The sequence below is a fragment of the Bos grunniens genome, chromosome 6 (assembly GCF_055505025.1).
Source record: "Bos grunniens cultivar Pamir isolate PY7600 chromosome 6, Bosgru_T2T1.0, whole genome shotgun sequence".
Lineage (NCBI taxonomy): Eukaryota > Metazoa > Chordata > Mammalia > Artiodactyla > Bovidae > Bos > Bos grunniens.
Window position 1 is genome coordinate 57,570,178 of NC_141170.1, and position 19,840 is coordinate 57,590,017.

Below are 19,840 nucleotides of genomic sequence, written 5' to 3' on the forward strand. Positions count from 1 at the left end.
TACTTTGATTAAGCAAACTGCCATGTTGGAGAGTTCCACATGGGAAGGGAACTAAATTCTGTTGATAATTGTGGGAGTAAGCTTAGAAGCTGATCCTTCCCCAGGAGATGACTGAAGTCTCAGTCAATACCTTAACTGCAATATGTGAGAAACCCTGGAGTGGAGACCCAGGTAAACTGTGCTCAGATTCCTGACCCATAGAAGCTGTGAGGCAATAAATGATGTATTAAATCACAAAGTTTTGGGGTAATTTGTCACAGACCAATAGAGGTAACTAATACATTGCTTTAAAAACTGTATAAACTTTCTGAAATAACTAACATTTATTTTTCCAACAATTTAATATATAGATCTTCACTATTTCAGTTCAGTTCAGTTCAGTCACTCAGTCGTCTCTGACTCTTTGCGACCCCATGAACCACAGCACGCCAGGCCTCCCTGTCCATCACGAACTCCAGGAGTCCACCCAAACCCATGTCCATTGTGTAGATGATGCCATCCAACCATCTCATCCTCTGTCGTCCCCTTCTCTTCCCGCCCTCAATCTTTCCCAGCATCAGGGTCTTTTCAAATGAATCAGCTCTCCACATCAGGTGGCCAAAGTATTGGAGTTTCAGCTTCAACATCAGGCCCTCCAATGAACACCTAGGACTGATCTCCTTTAGGATGGACTGGTTGGATCTCCTTGCAGTCCAAGGGACTCTCAAGAGTCTTCTCCAACACCACAGTTCAAAAGCATCAATTCTTCAGCGCTCAGCTTTCTTTTATAGTCCAACTCTCACATCCATACATGACTCCTGGAAAAACCAGGGCTGTGACTAGACAGACCTTTGTTGGCAAAGTAATGTCTCTGCTTTTTAATATGCTGTCTAGGTTGGTCATAACTTTCCTTCCAAGGAGTAAGCGCCTTTTAATTTCATGGCTGCAATCACTATCTGCAGTGATTTTGGAGCCCCCAAAAATAAAGTCTGCCACTGTTTCCCCATCTATTTGCCATGAAGTGATGGGACCAGATGCCATGAGCTTAGTTTTCTGAATGTTGAGCTTTAAGCCAACTTTTTCACTCTCCTCTTTCACTTTCATCAAGAGGCTCTTTAGTTCTTCACTTTCTGCCATAAGGATGATATCATCTGCATATCTGAAGTTATTGATAGTTCTCCCGGCAATCTTGATTCCAGCTTGTGCTTCTTCCAGGCCAGCCTTTCTCATGATGTACTCTGCATATAAGTTAAATAAGCAGGGTGACAATATACAGCCTTGATGTACTTACTCCTTTTCCTATTTGGAACAAGTCTGTTGTTCCATGTCCAGTTCTAACTGTTGCTTCCTGACCTGCATACAGGTTTCTCAAGAGGCAGGTCAGGTGGTCGATCTGGTATTCCCATCTCTTTCAGAATTTCCCAGTTTATCGTGATCCACACAGTCAAAGGCTTTGGCATAGTCAATAAAGCAGAAATAGATGTTTTCTGGAACTCTCTTGCTTTTTCCATGATCCAGTGGATGTTGGCAATTGGATCTCTGGCTCCTGTGCCTTTTCTAAATCCAGCTTGAACATCTGGAAGTTCACGGTTCACATATTGCTGAAGCCCGGCTTGGAGAATTTTGAGCATTACTTTACTAGCATGAGATGAGTGCAATTGTGTGGTAGTTTGAGCATTCTTTGGCACTGCCTTTCTTTAGGATTGGAATGAAACAGACCTTTTCCAGTCCTGTGGCCACTGCTGAGTTTTCCAAATTTGCTGACATATTGAGTGTAGCACTTTTCAGGAAATTTCAAATTTGTCACCATCTTTCCTTTTACAGTTCTTCCCTAGAGTTTAATTATAAACAACATATACAAATTATAAACACATTATTCCTAACAAATGGGTGCCAAAATACATGAAGTAAAAACTGACAGAAATGAAAGGAGAAATGGGCAATTCAACAACAATAACAGGCAACTTCAATATTCTACTTTCACTAATGGAGAAAACAATGAGGCAAGAGGATCAATAAGGAAACAGAAAACTTGAGCAGTATAAACCAACCAAATCTAATAGACATCTACACAACACTCCTTACAATAGCAGAATAAACATCCTCAAGTACACATGGAACATTATCCAGGATAGATCATGTTAGGCTATAAAATAAAGCTCAGTAAATTCAAAAGGACAGAAATAATAAAAAGAGTGCTTGACAACCACAATGGAATGAAATAAGAATTAATGAAGACAGTTGAGAAATTAAACCACACACTACTAACCAACCAATGGTCAAAGAAGAAATCTAAAGTGAAATTAGAAAATACTTTGAAGTAAATGAAAACGAAGACATAACATAATACAATTTATAGGATGAAGTGAAAGCAGTACTTAGAAGGAAATTTATAACTGTAAAAGCCTATATTAAGAAAAGAAGATGGGTATCAGATAAAAAACGTAACGTATCATCTTAAGGCACTGAAACAAGAGCAAACCTAAATCAATACTAAACGTAAACCAAGCAGAAGGACAGAAATAATATAGATTAGACCAGGATTCAAGAAATAGAAAAAACTACAGAAAATCAATTAAACCAAAAGCTAGTCCTCTGAAAAGATCAACAAAATTGATAAATCTTTAGCTGGACTGACCAAGGAAAAAAAAAAACCAACACTTAAATTAGCAGAATCAGAAATGAAAGAGGAGACATTACTACCAATCCTAAAGAAATACAAAGGAAAACCACGAACAGCTGTACCAACAAATTAGATAACTTCGAAGTAATGGACAAATTTCTAGAAAGACACAAACTGCTGAAACTGACACAAGATGAAACAGACAATCCGAATAAATGTGTAAAGAGATAGAGCAAGTAATCAAAAACTAACCAAGCAGAAAGCCCATCCCCAGATGGCATCACTGCTGAATTGCACCAAACATTTAAAGAAGAAATTATAACAAGTTTTTTTACAAACTCATTAAAAAATTAGAAGAGGAGGAGAGGAAACACTTCCAAACTCATTTTATAAAGTCAATACTACCATGATACTAAAAGTAGAAAAAGAAATCACAAAAGAAATCACAAGAAAAGGATATTAACATGGAGAATCTCACATGAAGTCACTAAGCCTAGTATTGATTCTAAAAATGCTCAACTTCTAATCTTGATCTAGCAGGTAACTACTTTTTAAGAATAAACATGTAGGGCTTAGAATATAAATATAGTAATCACATACTCATTTGTTTTAGTGATGTAGATACAGAGGTCATTCTTAAAAGACTGAACTTTTAATTATAACTTTTTAATTATAACTTTTAATTAAAAAGATTTTAATTATAACACAAGAAAAACACATTCTTAGAGTTAAATATGTGTGTGTGTGTGTGTGTAGATTAGTAGAAAATTAGAATTTTAAAGGATTGTTCCTTTCCCTTCACTCTGAAACTATACTACTGCTTAAGTTCACTAAGTTCTATTAGAACACTTTATCTCTTCTGATTATCTATTAAATCTTCAACTCTTTATCATTTAATGATAAAGATTATAAGGAAAAACATTTAAAATAAGCTAAAATAAGATGTTTATACTAAAAAAAGTATAAATTATATTCAATTTGGTAGTCATATCCCAATGAATAAAAATCTTTTAGGTTCAATGTATTCAATTTGTGGGGACTTCCCTGGTGGTCCAGCGGCTAAGACTCCAAGCTCCCAATGCAGGGGTCCCAGGTTCAGTTCTGGTCTGGGAACTAGACCTGACATGCTGTAACTAAGACCCAGTGTAGTCAAATAAATTTTTAAAAATACATATTCAATTTGTAATTATAAATATAAGGCAAATATAAATACGAAGATTTCATATAAGTGGTTCCACATTGAAGAGGCAAATACTTAGCAAACTTCTGTTCCCATTATATGATCTAACTGTTTCTTATTTTTAGAAAAATTAAAGATATAAAAAATTTAAAAGGAAATTCAGGGAGTTTGCTAAATGCTTTCACTTGCTTTCTTGTAAGGTTGCAATGCTGCAAAGTAATAGATTAAAAAGTTCTGAAGGCTAAGGATTCAAAACCTCTTTTGGAAGAACTTATAAAACAAGCATTTCTATTTCTCTAAACTTTAATAGCATCACTGGAATAAGCTGACCTTACTGACGGATCGTTCTCCAGGAGCTCAGTAAGCCGTTGTACTTGTTCTGGCTGGATGGATCGCCCTAAGAGTGCTTCCGTGTTAGTGTAGATGAGGAATGCTGAGACCACGCCTAATAGGGTGCCCACACCCAAAGAACCGAGGCTGTCATACAGTGGGTTGCCTAAATAAAAGCACATAAGAAGTCAGTAAATTAACATGTTCCATTTCAATGAGCTTTAGGGAGCAAAGAACCTGAATTAGTAAATCAAGGGACCTGAAATTCATTCCTAATTCCTTTAATGACTTTCTCCTAATAGTTTTACTATTCTACAAAATAAGAATGCTACAACTTGCTGCATATTACATAAAGAGTATTATGCAGTTTAATTACTTATGATCCATTACTTGCACCTGGTTACATGGGTTAGGGTTCAGAGCATTTTCAAATTAGAGACAAGATATATATACGAAAGTAATAGAGTCCATTTCTTTTTTGATATGTTGGTAGCACTTTTCCTAGTTGACAAAATAATTGTAGGATCAACAGCTAAAAAAAATTTTTGTGTTTTGTCTTATAAAGATTCTGTGAAAGATTTAAGCCATATAAAAAAATACGTTTGAGGCACTTTTATCTCTTTCAACCAAGAATGATAACATAGGTAGTAACATTCTTAGATACACAAAAAGAAAGCAGAAAGCAAATGGAAGTTCATTTGCATCTAACGGCTACCTTAAAGCAGTGGTTCTCAAAATGCAGTCCTATGACCGGCAGCAGCCGCAGCATCACTGGATAACGTGGCAGTGATGCAAATTCTCAGGTCTCGCTCAAGACCTTCCAAACCAGAAATCTGCAGCAGGGGCCTAGCATTCTATGCCTTCCCAATCCCTCCAGATGATTCTGATTGTAAAGTTTGCCTTAGGCTGTTAGGGCTTTATTCTCTTCCAGAACCTGTAAGAGTTGACTTATTACCTATGAATGTATCAATAAATATTATACTTTAAATCTTTATAATAAATTTTACACACAAGGTTTTTATAATTAAGCATTTATTCCATAGATCAAATGTCAGTATTAAATTTAACTACCTTAATGCTTGATAAAATATGCATGTTTTACTAAAAAAAAAAATCTCAATTTACATTAGTTTTATTAACATATGGTCAAAATATAACACTAAAAAGGGATGACTTATTTTGTACTACTAAAGTATACAAATATGATCCATTTGTAAAACATAATCCATTAGGAAGTTTGTAATTATAGAGTTTCAAATCAAATACTGTTCTTCTTTAGAAATCTAAACTTAATTATTTTTACTTTCAAATATACATTTTTAATAACTGAATGACAATAAAAATGAACAGAATTATTAGCTGGAAAATATTTTATTTCCTGGCATGTCATTTAATGTAAATGACTTAAGTAATTAAATAAAAATTAAGGTGAAACTTTAATAATACATACTTGGTAGAACGAGATCTTTATCTTGATTTTTTTTCAACCTCGTTTTTTTTTAAATTTATTTTTAACTGGAGGAAAATTGCTTTACAATGTTGTATTGGTTTCTGCCATACAATAACATGAATTAGCCATAAGTGTAAATATGCCCTCCCTCATGAACCTCCCTCCCACCTCTGATCCCATCCTACCCCTCTATTAAAAGTTGACCTATTCATCAAGTCATACTTTCCTTAAGCCTTACATTTTGCTAAGAAATTATTTATGTCTGCTGCTGCTGCTGCTGCTGCAGAGTCGCTTCAGTCGTGTCCGACTCTGTGCGACCCCAGAGACGGCAGCCCACCAGGCTCCCCTGTCCCTGGGATTCTCCAGGCAAGAACACTGGAGTGGGTTGCCATTTCCTTCTCCAGTGCATGAAAGTGAAAAGTGAAAGTGAAGTTGCTCAGTTGTGTCCGACTCAGCGACCCCATGGACTGCAGCCTACCAGGCTCCTCTGTCCATGGGATTTTCCAGGCAAGAGTACTGGAGTGGGTCACCATTGCCTTCTCCGTATTTATGTCTAAAAAGTGTCTAAAATGGTAAGGTCAACTAGAAAAACAATCAAAACATTTAGGAATATTTTGGATCACAGTGAAAATCAGAAAATGATGGTTTAGTCTCAATATGCACATTCAAAATGAGAAAAATCTATTCATACTTCAGACTATGTTAATACTGCAGAACGGTGGAAGCTCATTACCTAAAATTATTTTAAATATGCTAGGACAAACAGGAAAGAATGGAAATACCATTCCGAGAGAATTCCAACCTCAGAAATTTAGTTTCTTCATAATAATTGGTTCATTTATTTTAGAAAATAAAAATAAAATGGTTTATCTGTCTTATTGACCTGTGCTGCACTGGCCTTCAAAACATTTAACTAGCTGCCAGAATAAGGATGGAAGCAACTAAAGAATCAAGGAAACAGGAAAGCAAAAGCAGTTATTATTGGCACTAACAGTGGAGAAAGACAAATGAATGAGCCACAATGTATATTTATTTTAAACTTTAGAGTTTATTAAAGTTCTCTGTCGTATATTATCTCAAACCTGTAAGGTCACTAGGACAAGTATCACCAATATCTACACATAAAGAACTTAAAAGCTCTGAATAGTTGTGTAATTTACTAAGTCACAGCTAGAAAGGTTTAGAGCATTATAGAAATGCTCTATTAGCAGCTTTCTTTATTTCTAAGAGAAATTTCTAACTCAGAAATCTGAATACTTTTACTATCTTATTTGTCTTATACAAACAGTTAGTATGAAATTCACATTTAACAATCTATTGATTTAAACTTTTTCAATGATAAAGAAGGAAAATTCCCACATATTAAAGGATTATTTAAGTAGTACAAATAAATCACCCATAATCCGAGAAATATTTACCTGTTATGGAGGTAAGGCCCATACAAGTGGCTGCTATTGTCACTCCCAACACAGCTGCAGTATCCTCCAGTAATATAACATTTGTACTAGGATCACGACTTTCCATTACTTAGTCATTGGGGTAGAGACAAGAAAAGAAAATTTTGAAATCTTAATTTGATGTTTTCAGGTAACATAAAATGTCCATTAATTTAACTTAATTTAATTTGAATTAAAAGGGAGTTCCCTAGTGGCCTAGTGGTTAGGATTATAGGCTTTCACTGCTATGGCCCAGGTTAAATCCCTTGCTGGGGAACTTAAATCCCATAAGTTGTGCCCAATGGCCATTAAAAAAAATTTTTTTAATGTATAAGATCCTGACTTTTAAAACTGTTCAATATAAATATAGTTACTTGATTTAAATGGTAACAATAACTGATATGTAAAGTCAAATTACTTTCTCAAGTTACGTAAGCATACACAGAAATATCCAAATATAAAGCACTCCTATTCAAATTACACTACATTTTTCTTTTTAAAAGAGCTAATATATAAGAGCCATAGGGAAGACACTGAGATATATTTTGTACACATCTATGTGGAACAAAGCAACAGTACTCGGTGATTTTAGGCAAATAACGATGATGATATAATACACCTACATTTCTAAAGTACATACCATACTTGTAAAATGACATTCCTTTGGCCCGAGCACTCCTACGAAGCTCATTTACAGCAACAAGAAGTGTTGCTGAAAGAAAAGCACTCATATCAGATGGAAGAAACTTCATGCCTCCAAACTTTAAAGATGGCATCTCAAAAGATAAATAAATAGGCACAATGCTTTAATGCTAAGAGCTGTCAATAGGAAAAGTTCTATATTAAACTAGCCATTATCAAGAACCCCAGTTAATCATTATAATAAAATGAATCCCATATTTTTAGCTACCATAATTTAAATATCATTACCATCACAACAGCCTTAATTTATTAGAAAACGATTAGTTGTCGGGTACCACACTAAGCACAATCATTTTTGAGACTCCCAACCTTTTGAGGCAGGTGGTATTATCAACATTTTACAAGACTGTCAAAGATGAAGTGATAATGCATAGAAAACGACAATGTTTCAAAAGTAAACATACTATAAGTAGAGCAGCAGATAAGGCAGTTTCATGCATGGTACTAGCACTTCTCTGTCATATTACTTCTATAGCTGAAACTTTCAAAAACTTAAAAATACTTGTTCTGCAAAAAGGGACAGCCTTCCCAGGTTAACATTACTAAAGCCTGATTCTTAAAAACTCGCTATATAGTTATGTATTTATACTCCATTTAAAATGTTCTGAGCTTAAAAATACTTGTTCTGCAAAAAGGGACAGTCTTCCCAGGTTAACATTACTAAAGCCTGATTGTTAAAAACTCACTATATAGTTATGTATTTATACTCCATTTCAAATGTTCTGATACTTAAGAACAAGAACAAAAAAAGCTTTTCCAAATTTGGCCTCATCCATTACAGGAATCAACATAGTACATTATACAAAGAATTTCCTCCCTCAAAGGAGACAAAACTTTATTCTTATTTCTACAGTTTTCTTTAACCAAGAGAACTTATTATTAATAGCAAACTACAAAAATGGAGTATAGATTATTAAGAATAACAAAATTCTGGGATAGTACGTACCTCCTTCAGATACTAATGATCCCGCTAAAATACAGTATGCCTAGGAAATAAATATTAAAATAAAGCATAAGTTAATATTTCACTAAAGAATTATAACAGTCCATGCATAAGCTTAATGGAAGGAAACATCAATTCAATCCTAATCAGATAAGGATTTTGATGGGAAATAGTTCAAGTGAGGACAATGAGACACATGGTGTCTTCATAAGAAGAAACAAGAGTTAAAATTTGATGACCATCTCATTTTTTAATACCTGGAAGAGTAATATATACACACACAGTAGAATGTTATACCATGACCTAAGTTAATTCATGATATAAAAGAATTATTACTTAACTGGTAAAAAAAGTTTTTGAACTTCAAAATGAACACAAACATTTGAAATCTAGGGTTGTGGATACAGTATGATCCACAACCATACCCAGTTATGTCTTAATTTTCTTTGGACGCCCAGTACCAAGAGAATTCTTTCTCGGTCCTGATTCAGATGGATCAGCAGTTATACACAGTAATCAATTTGGGGGAGGAAGACAATACCATTTTCCTTACAAGCCCAGACACTCTTGAATTAGATAAAGATATCAAGAGGTATCACTAAGAACAAAGCTAGTGGAGGTGATGGAATTCCCAGTTGAGCTATTTCAAATCCTAAAAGATGATGCTGTGAAAGTGCTGCACTCAATACGTCAACAAATTTGAACTCAGCAGTGGCCACAGGACTGGAAAAGGTCAGTTTTCATTCCAATCCCAAAGAAAGGCAATGCCAAAGAATGCTCAAACTACCACACAATTGCACTCATCTCATATGCTAGTAAAGTAATGCTCAAAATTCCCCAAGCCAGGCTTCAGCAATATGTGAACCGCGAACTTCCAAATATTCAAGCTGATTTTAGAAATGGCAGAGGAACCAGAGATCCAATTGCCAACATCTGCTGGATCATCAAAAAAGCAAGAGAGTTCCAGAAAAACATCTATTTCTGCTTTATTGACTATGCCAAAGCCTTTGATTGTGTGGATCACAATAAACTGTGGAAAATTCTGAAAGAGATGGGACTACCACTCTACCTGACCTGCTTCATTAGAAATCTGTATGCAGGTCAGGAAGCAACAGTTAGAACTGGACATGGAACAGCGGACTGGTTCCAAATTGGGAAAGGAGTACATCAAGGCTGTATATTATTACCCTGCTTATTTAACTTATGTGCAGAGTACATCATGCAAAATGCAGGACTGGATGAAGCACAAGCTGGTATCAAGATTGACAGGAGAAATATCTATAACCTCAGATACGCAGATGACACTACCCTTATGGCAGAAAGTGAAGAAGAACTAAAGAGCCTCTTGATCAAAGTGCAAGAGGAGAGTCAAAAAGGTGGCTTGAAACTCAACATTCAGAAAACTAAGATCATGGCATCTGGTCCCATCACTTCATGGCAAATAGATGGGAGAACAATGCAAACAGTGACAGACTTTATTTTTTGGGGCTCCAAAATCACTGCAGATGGTGACTGCAGCGATGAAATTAAAAGACGATTACTCCTTGGAAGGAAAGTTATGGCCAACCTAGATAATATATTAAAAAGAAGAGACATTACTTTTCTAACAAAGGTCTGTCTAGTCAAAGCCATGTTTTTTCCAGGAGGCATGTATGGATGTAAGAGTTGGGACTATAAAAGAAAGCTGAGCGCCGAACAATTGATGCTTTTGAACTGCGGTGTTGGAGAAGACTGTTGAGAATCCCTTGGACTGCAAGGAGATCCAACCAGTCCATCCTAAAGGAGATCAGTCCTGGGTGTTCATTGGAGGGCCTGATGTTGAAGCTGAAACTCCAATACTTTGGCCACCTGATGTGGAGAGCTGATTCATTTGAAAAGACCCTGATGCTGGGAAAGATTGAGGGCAGGAGGAGAAGGGGACAACAGATGATGAGATGGTTGGATGGCATCACCGACTCAATGGACATGAGTTTGGGTAAACTCTGGGAGTTGGTGATGGACAGGGAGGCCTGGCGTGCTGCAGTTCATGGGGTCACAAAGAGTCAGACATGACTGAGCGACTGAACTGAACTATCAAGAACACCTTTGTGCTTTAGTCCAAGACATACAGAAAGAAATAACAGATTTTAAAAAAGTTTTATATGAAATTCAAATGATAAATTTTATATGAAATTTAAAAATTCAAATATAGAATTTTTGGAACCCCAGCCTTCCCTGAAATAGAGGTTTAAAAAATTTGAACCCACTTCAACTTTCTCCTCATCCTGTTAAGGAAAGCTAACATTTCCCAAAGCTACGTGATTTGCTTGAGTATATGGAAAGGTTATTGAAATAAGAACTAGAATACAGGTTTTCCTATCTCAATTTTAGGCTCCTTCCACTGAATCTTACTGGCAACATCAGCAGAAATAGTCTGGAACTACACCATGAGATACAAAAGCTGACAGGGGTGCCACATGACCACTTTGCACTTCTCAAGGGAGCTATGGTCACAGCTGCCAAGCAGGGTAATCTCCAAGAAGTTCCCATGAGAAGAAAAAAGACAGCTTTAGGTACCTATGAAGGCCAGCGGATACCAGTGCAAGGTGATGCTGGTACCCGCTGCTGCTGCTAAGTCACTTCAGTCATGTCCGACTCTGTGTGACCCCATAGATGGCAGCCCACCAGGCTCCCGCATCCCTGGGATTCTCCAGGCAAGAACACTGGAGTGGGTTGCCATTTCCTTCTCCAATGCATGAAAGTGAAAAGTGAAAGTGAAGTCGCTCAGTCGTGTCTGACCTCAGCGACCCCATGGACTGCAGCCTTCCATGCTCCTCCGTCCATGGGATTTTCCAGGCAAGAGTATTGGAGTGGGGTGCCACTGCCTTCTCCCACTGGTACCCGCAGAGCAGTACTTTTCTGCTCCCTATCTCTACCTTCAGTGCCGCCAGACGCAGCCTAGGGAGCAGGAGAGAAGAGTACAGGCCCTGAGGTGAAAAAACACAGAAGGGAACCACACTCCCATTCTCCCAAGTAGGCTTCCGACCAGAATGTGGGAAAAGAAGATGCTTTAAGAAAAATTCTAATATATGACTGTTACAAGGGAATGGATATTTTAACTACTGACAGATTATTCTTAGTACTAAAACTGAACAGAGGTCTTCTGGCCTTTCTGCTTTTAGTAACAGCAGAAATTAATAGAACTGTCTAAAATTTTAGCCAAGGATGCAGTGCTTAACAACTGTACCTAAAGAGATACTCTTGCTCAACATCATTGAATCACATGGATCTAGAGGTCAGGTTCAGTCACATCCTAAAAAACACATACAGGTGTTTTTATGTGTAATATAATCCTATATTACCGTCAAGAAGGTATATTTAGTCCCAATCATTAACATTAATATAACAAAGGTATTCTACTGTACTTAATTGTTATTTCATATTACTTTAAAACTGAGGAGGGAAGGAAGGAGAAAATTACCCATAGAAGAGATTCTATTGGTTGAGGATTGAGCAATCCCATGATTCCATGGTACCAAGATAATCCTGCACCCATCATGAAAATACCAACACCACTAATCAGTGAAGCAATATAGCGCATATTTGAAAATCCATACCTGAAAAATTAAAAACAGTTTACAAGAAATACAAATTATTTCCTCCCAAAATATGTTTAATAGTTCAATGAAGAAAAACCTCTTACAATATCAAGATGTTATGATTTTATAGTTAAGTAAAAAGTAAGTGCCAAACTCAAATTTAATCAGAAAATAACATATAAAGTGGTAAAAACTGCAAGATCTTTGAAACTATATAAAAATAAAGTGAATATGATTTAATTCAGGTTTTTGCTAATCCTTCTTATAATTTGCTTTGATTTACTACAGTGACTTTACTCTTAAATACCACAAACACAGATAAAATTTATTTTTTTAATGTATTCAAATGTTTAATGAAGAGTGTAACATTTCAATTTCCTTGTAATGAAGTTTCTAATTAAATACTGTCTTACATAATTTATATTACCTATAATTTGATGCTAGATACTTTTTGTGGATTCTGTAGAATTTAACACACAGTAACTGACTACTATTATTAAAAGACTAAGAGCTTCAGTTTTCTGGGTGTTTTGATAATTTTTTTGTTAAATTGCAATTATATTTTAACAGTGTTTGGTCAACATGTGCATTACTTTGTATTACTGTATGTACCGATAAAATAATGAGTAATAAATTTAAAAATATGAGATAGTGTAAGAGGGAAAGAATCACGCATTGATACAAAAGTTTCTGGGAAATTTACCCCCAAATTCAAACATGGTACCCCTAGAGTAGATGCAACTTTAAATAAGAGTTCTTAAAAGGGCTTCCCAGGCGGTGCAGTGGTAAAGGATCTGCCTGTCCATACAGGAGATGCAAGAGACACAGATTCAATTCCTGGGTTGGGGAGATCCTCTAGAGTAGGATATGGTAACCCACTCCAGTACTCTTGCTTGGAATCTTAATTAAAACTGTTTTTTTAATTCCTTTTGCAAATATGTAAGCTTACCATAGGAAATTATCAGTTTATAGATGTGACAGTCTTCTATAAGCTTGATTTAGAAAAATTAACATTCTTCTCAAGTTTTTCCCACATAGATAGACTATATATATTTAAGATAATTTAAGATCTAAAGTAAATAGCATTACTTTCATTTTATGTGTTTTCAAGGATGTGTATATTCTTACTGAAATTTTTAATTATGTAGATCTGCACTATCCAATATGTCACTAGCTACATAAGACTATTTAAATGTAAATTAAGTAAAACTAAATAAAATTTTAACATAATTCTTCAATTGCACCTGCCACATTTCCAGTGCTCAACAGCCACATGTAGCTAGTGACTAGCATATTGAATAGATATACATAAATAGTCCTATTATTATAGAAAATTCTATCAGGCAGCACTAACGCAGACTGTTGAAAATATCTTATGAAAGCTACACACCTAAAAAATTTCAATTTCACCCTGTTTTAAAATTTTTGGTATATAAAGGCTTCCTGACAGTTACAGGATATTCAAAATATGCTATTATTTACAAGAAGACAGGAGTGCCTGGATTTCAAGATATATAAAGCACAGAGGCAGACTCCTAAACAGAAATAAAAGTGTACTTCTTTTGCCTTAAGGCAAATTTCATTGCTCAAATTCTACTACTGAAGCTTGTTGAAAAAAGAAAAAAATACATGTAGAATCCAAAAATTTTACCTGGTTATATTAGTAGAAGCAGTAGCAAGTCTTTGTATCAAATAACTAATATAATTCAAAACAATATGTGCTAAAGAGCACATTTCTTTTAAAAATAAGTCATTTTGAAACATTAACAATACTATCTCCAAATGACAAAAAGGGGATTAAAATACATTAAGCATGAATTTAATAGAAAATTATCACTAAAATTTAAGAGTGGCCTATTAGTCCAAATGTGAAATATATGTATTTCCTCTGACCAAATAAAACAACTCCAAGATCAAAATATGTGCTTTGTTATTAATTATCAAATACAAAGAGGACAAGATTTTTATGTTGTATTACAAAGAATAAAAATAATTTGAACTCCATTTTCAAATTAGATCTTGACTTTACTTTGACAAAGCAGTTGAATCCTGCATTTTAGATACTACAGCAGAAGAAAGGACCAACTCTTTAACACAAAGCTGCAGGTATATAAAACTTCAGGACATATCGGTAATTCAACGACTTCCTGCCAAAACAAATGAAAACATAATAAAGACAGAGTCCTTACGGATGAGTAGGATCTGGTGTCTGAACAGACTTACTGATGCCCAATGCTAGTAAGGCCTATGGAAGAAAAAAAGTAAATAACCATTAGCAAGATAGGGAGTATAATAAGGTAAAGCCAATCTAGAGGGCACAACCTGACAACAGCAAAGAAACACTTAACACATGTATGTCCAACAACCCAGCAATTCTGTTCTCTAGTACTTATCATCGAGACATAAAGATGACCAGGAAAGGGTTTAAAAAACACTGCTTATAAAGCTGAGAAATAAGAGAGCAACCTAAACCTTCTTCAGTAAGGAATGGCAAAATAAATCATGGTACAACCAAATAATAAACATCCTCTACCTCAGTGTAAAAGAATAGAGTTGGGATACAGCTCTCTGTGCTGACATGGTGAAAGCTCCAAGACATAACATTCAGTGAAAGGGAAAAAAGCAAGTTTAGAAACGGTATGTATAATACAAAAGAACTTGTGTTTTTTAGTTTCTGTAAACAACATATAATGTAAAGCATAGGAAAAAGCCTGAAAGAACTCACATTTAACCTCTGAGAAGAAAAGTAGGATTAGGGTAACCTGTAATACCTAATTTTTTTACAGGAAGAATAGCTTGTATAAACTGAACAAATAAAAGATTTAAAGACTACAAACCGTGTATACACATGATACATTTGGGCTTTGCTGGTGGCTTGGAAGGTAAAGAATCTGCCTGCAATGTAGGAGACCTGGGTTTCATCTTTGGGTCAAGAAGATCTCCTGGAGAAGGGAATGGCTACTCACTTATTTTCTTGCCTGGAGATTTCACAGGCAGAGGAGCCTGGCAGGCTACAGATATGGGGTTGCAAAGAATTGGACATGACTGAGTGACTATTCTATTCTATGACACATTTACATTTTTAGTCAAGCTCCAAACCTATGTGCGTGAAGTATACATATCAATGTACACACAGCAGTGACTATCTGGAGTGTGGAAGGAAGAAATAAAGATGGAAGACTAATTACAACAAAAATTTTATTTCTTTAGGGGAAAAAAGTCATGACAAAATGACAAAATTTTGCATGATAAAAATGCAAAATGTCTTTTATATTGGTTACCATCTTTCTTTCCTTCCTCCTTTGCCTTCATCTTTTCTTCCTTTATTTCTGTTTATTTGATATTTTCGGTCATATCTTTTGTTAAAAAAGACTGATTCACTGGAACTGCTCAGTATTATGTTTGCACTAAGTATCTTTTCTATTAATTTCATGTAAATTTAGAAATCTGAAAAAGATTACCTTATTAAAATTATTTATCTAATAAAAACACAAAGCCTCTGAGTGAATATCCTATGTAATTTTATTCGACTAAGCTGGGGGTTTTCCATATTTTCAGTATGGTATCAAATAGGTAAACTTTCAAGATAACCAAATTCTTTACAGTTGAGGTTTCTCTGTAGGTTACCATGCATTTAATAGAAAACATTTTCTTTTGTTAAATATATGGACATTATACCACCCTGAAAATTACTAAAACACATAAATACCAGACTTAAGTTTTGATATTGGAAATTCCACCCTAAAAACAAAGAATATTTCAACTTTTTTTCCTACTTGATTACAAAGGAAAAGAGGGTCAAACTACCTAAAACAGATGATGGCTTTTCAATAAATTAAGAGAATGAGAGTAAATTAAGAACATACAATTTTAAAACTTGTATACTAAAATTAAAATACTCATTATTGATTCACACTATATATGTCTGTGTTTATAATGTTTACAAAATAGTCAATAAGTGTTCAATCATTTTTAAAATACTTAATGTTCAGGTTGGCTGTGCAATGAAGCGTGAGGTATCAGAAGTTCTATAAATTTAATATGGGCCATATTTATTCTTATAAAAATAAGATATCACTAATACTGTTCTCCAAAGATTAAAGTCAAAGTTCTAGAATTTAATGTAAATGGAATCATGCAATTACTACTCTTTTGTATTTGCCATCTCTTGTTTAACATACTGTTGGAGATACATATATGCTGTTACAGATAAGAATTTCATTTTTTCTTTTTATTGCTAGGTAATATTCCATTGTATGAATATACCACAATTTGTTTATTCCACTGTTGATGAACATTTGTGTTGACTCCAATTTTTTGTCCATTACAGCACCTTTACAGTGCTATAAACATTCTTATACAAGTCTTTGTGGACTTTTGTTCCCACTTCTCTTGGTTAAATATTTAAGAGGGGAATTGCTGAGTCTAACAATAGACACATGTTTACAAGAAACTGACTAATTTAAGAGTGGTTGTAACATTTTACACTCCATCAGCAATATCTAAAAGGTTTGGGTGCTCTACATCTTAACCCAACATTTGACTGTCAGGCTTTTAAATTTTAATCATTATAGGGGATGTGTAGAGAGGCCCTGTTTGGGTGTCAATATACATTTCCTGATGATGAATAGTGCTGAACACCTCCTTGTGTCCATCAACTACATTCATGTATCTTTGTGAAGTACCTTTTCAAATCTTCAGCCTTTTAAAAAAAACTTAGATTTTCTTTTTTAATACTGAGTTATAGCTCAGTACTTTGGCCACCTGATGCGAAGAGCTGACTCACTGGAAGAGACCCTAACACCGGGAAAGATTAAAGGCAAAAGAAGAGGGCAGCAGCAGATGAGATGGTTGAATAGCATCACTGACTCAACGGACATGAATGTTAGCAACTCCGGGAGTTGGTGAAGGACAGGGAAGCCTGGTGTCCTACAGTCGGTGGGGTCACAAAGTCACATGTGACTTAGCAACTGAACAACAATAACAAAATAGAAGTTCCTTATTTACCCTGGATACCAGTCTTTTGTCAGATTATAAGCTTTACCAATATTTTTTCCCTATCTGCAACTTGCCTATTTACTGTCTTAAAAGTGTCCTTAGTAAGAATATTTAATTCTGATGCAGTTTTTCTTATTTTATGGTCCTATTTCTGTGTCCTATTTAAGAAATCTCTGCTTACCCAAAGGCCTAGAAGATATTCTCCTAGGTTTTCTTCCAGTATTTTCATAGAGTTAGCTGGTACTTCTGGGTCCACCTTAAATTTGTATGAGGCATGAAGGCATTTGTATAAGTCGAGGTCCTTTGTTTTTTATCCATGTGAATATCCAATTTTTCCCATACCATTTGTTGAAGAGTTTCTTTTCTTCACTGAACTGCTTTGGTGCCTTTGTCTGTTGGACCCTCTACTCTGTTCTCCTGATTTGTCAGTCCTTGAGCCAATACCTTGAAAGTGTTAGTTCTTCAGTTACGTCCGACTCTGCGATTCCATGGACTATAGCCCACAAGGCTCCTCTGCCCATTGAAATCTCCAGGCAAGAATTCTGGAGGGGGTAGCCATTTCCTTCTCCAGGGAATCTTCTCCACCAAGGGATGGAACCTGTCTCTCCTGACTGCAGGCAGATTCTTATGGTCTGAGCCACCAGGGAATTCCCTACTGTCTTAATTATTGTGCTCTGAAATAAGTCTTAAAATCCTCCAAAAATTTTTTTAGATTGCTTTCAATATTCCAGGTTCTTTACATTTGCATATAAGTTATAGAATTTAATCAGTCTGTCAATTTCTAACAAAAAAAAAGTCTGCTGGATTACATTAAATTTGTAAATTAATTTAGGGAAATCAGACATATTAATGCAGTAATCCAACCCATGATCATAGTATCTTTATCCATTTCCTTAGGTCTTACTTCCTCCAGTTATATTTTAAGTTTTCAGTGTTAAAGTCTTACACATCTTTTGTTAAATTTACTGAGTATTTAATATTACAAAGGGAATTTATTAAATATTTCATTCTCCATTTGTTTGTTGATAGTAGAAATGCAATAGATTTTCGCATATTAATCTTCTACTGACTTTGAATATTTAAATTTGCATTCCTAGAATATTCACTGGATCATGATCTATTATAATGTTTCTATATTGCTAGATTCAATTTGATTATATCTAAACGAACATGAACTTCCTGATGTTCAAGCTGGTTTTAGAAAAGGCAGAGGAACCAGAGATCAAACTGCCAAAAGCCACTGGATCATGGAAAGAGCAAGACAGTTCCAGAAAAACATCTATTTCTGCTTTATTGACTATGCCAAAGCCTTTGACTGTGTGGATCACAATAAACTGTGGGAAATTCTGAAAGAGATGGGAATACCAGACCACCTGATCTGCCTCTTGAGAAATTTGTATGCAGGTCAGGAAGCAACAGTTAGAACTGGACAAGGAACAACAGACTGGTTCCAAATAGGAAAAGGAGTATGTCAAGGCTGTATATTGTCACCCTGTTTATTTAACTTCTATGCAGAGTACATCATGAGAAACGCTGGGCTGGAAGAAGCACAAGCTGGAATCAAGATTGCCGGGAGAAATATTAATAACCTCAGATATGCAGATGACACTACCCTTATGGCAGAAAATGAAGAGGAACTCTAAAGCCTCTTGATGAAAGTGAAAGTGGAGACTGAAAAAGTTGGCTTAAAGCTCAACATTCAGAAAACGAAGATCATGGCATCTGGTCCCATCACTTCATGGGAAATAGATGGGGAGACAGTGGAAACAGTGTCAGACTTTATTTTGGGGGGCTCCAAAATCACTGCAGATGCTGACTGCAGCCATGAAATTAAAAGACGCTTACTCCTTGGAAGGAAAGTTATGACCAACCTAGATAGCATATTCAAAAGCAGAGACATTACTTTGCCAACAAAGGTCCATCTAGTCAAGGCTATGGTTTTTCCTGTGGTCATGTATGGATGTGAGAGTTGGACTGTGAAGGCTGAGTGCCGAAGAATTGATGCTTTTGAACTGTAGTGTTGCAGAAGACTCTTGAGAGTCCCTTGGACTGCAAGGAGATCCAACCAGTCCATTCTGAAGATCAGACCTGGGATTTCTTTGGAGGGAATGATGCTAAAGCTGAAACTCCAGTACTTTGGCCACCTCATGCGAAGAGCTGACTCATTGGAAAAGACTGTGATGCTGGGAGGGATTGGGGGCAGGAGGAGGAGGGGACGAGAGAGGATGAGATGGCTGGATGGCATCACCGACTCGATGGACGTGAGTCTGGGTGAACTCCGGGAGTTGGTGATGGACAGGGAGGCCTGGTGTGCTGCGATTCATGGGGTCGCAAAGAGTCAGACACGACCGAGAGACTGAACTGAACTAAACTGAACTGAAAGGATATCTTGCTGTTTCGATGATCCAGTGGATGTTGGCAATTTGATCTCTGGTTCCTCTGCCTTTTCTAAAACCAGCTTGAACATCTGGAAGTTCACGGTTCACATATTGCTGAAGCCTGGCTTAGAGAATTTTGAGCATTACTTTACTAGCGTGTGAGATGAGTGCAATTGTGTGATAGTTTCAGCATTCTTTGGCCTTACTTTTTGGGATTGGAATGAAACTGACCTTTTCCATCCT

The 19,840-nt window shown here is 35.8% G+C and overlaps 1 protein-coding gene across 5 annotated transcripts in view; it reads right to left on the bottom strand.

Moving 5' to 3' along the window:
- The window catches only part of SLC30A9 (solute carrier family 30 member 9), an 86,457-nt gene that overhangs the window by 16,090 nt on the left and 50,527 nt on the right, over positions 1-19,840 (bottom strand). For 3 of the 5 annotated variants that reach the window (XM_086407731.1, XM_086407734.1, XM_086407735.1), the window contains 6 exons: positions 14,411-14,466; positions 12,104-12,239; positions 8,647-8,686; positions 7,639-7,710; positions 6,981-7,088; positions 4,113-4,278 (listed from right to left, as the gene is read on the bottom strand). In XM_086407731.1, the coding sequence (XP_086263857.1) occupies positions 4,113-4,278; positions 6,981-7,088; positions 7,639-7,710; positions 8,647-8,686; positions 12,104-12,239; positions 14,411-14,466 (578 nt within the window). Of the gene's footprint in view, positions 1-4,112; positions 4,279-6,980; positions 7,089-7,638; positions 7,711-8,646; positions 8,687-12,103; positions 12,240-14,410; positions 14,467-16,786; positions 17,476-19,840 lie in introns of those variants that run through there. The other 2 variants (XM_086407732.1, XM_086407736.1) reach the window with 2 other exon arrangements.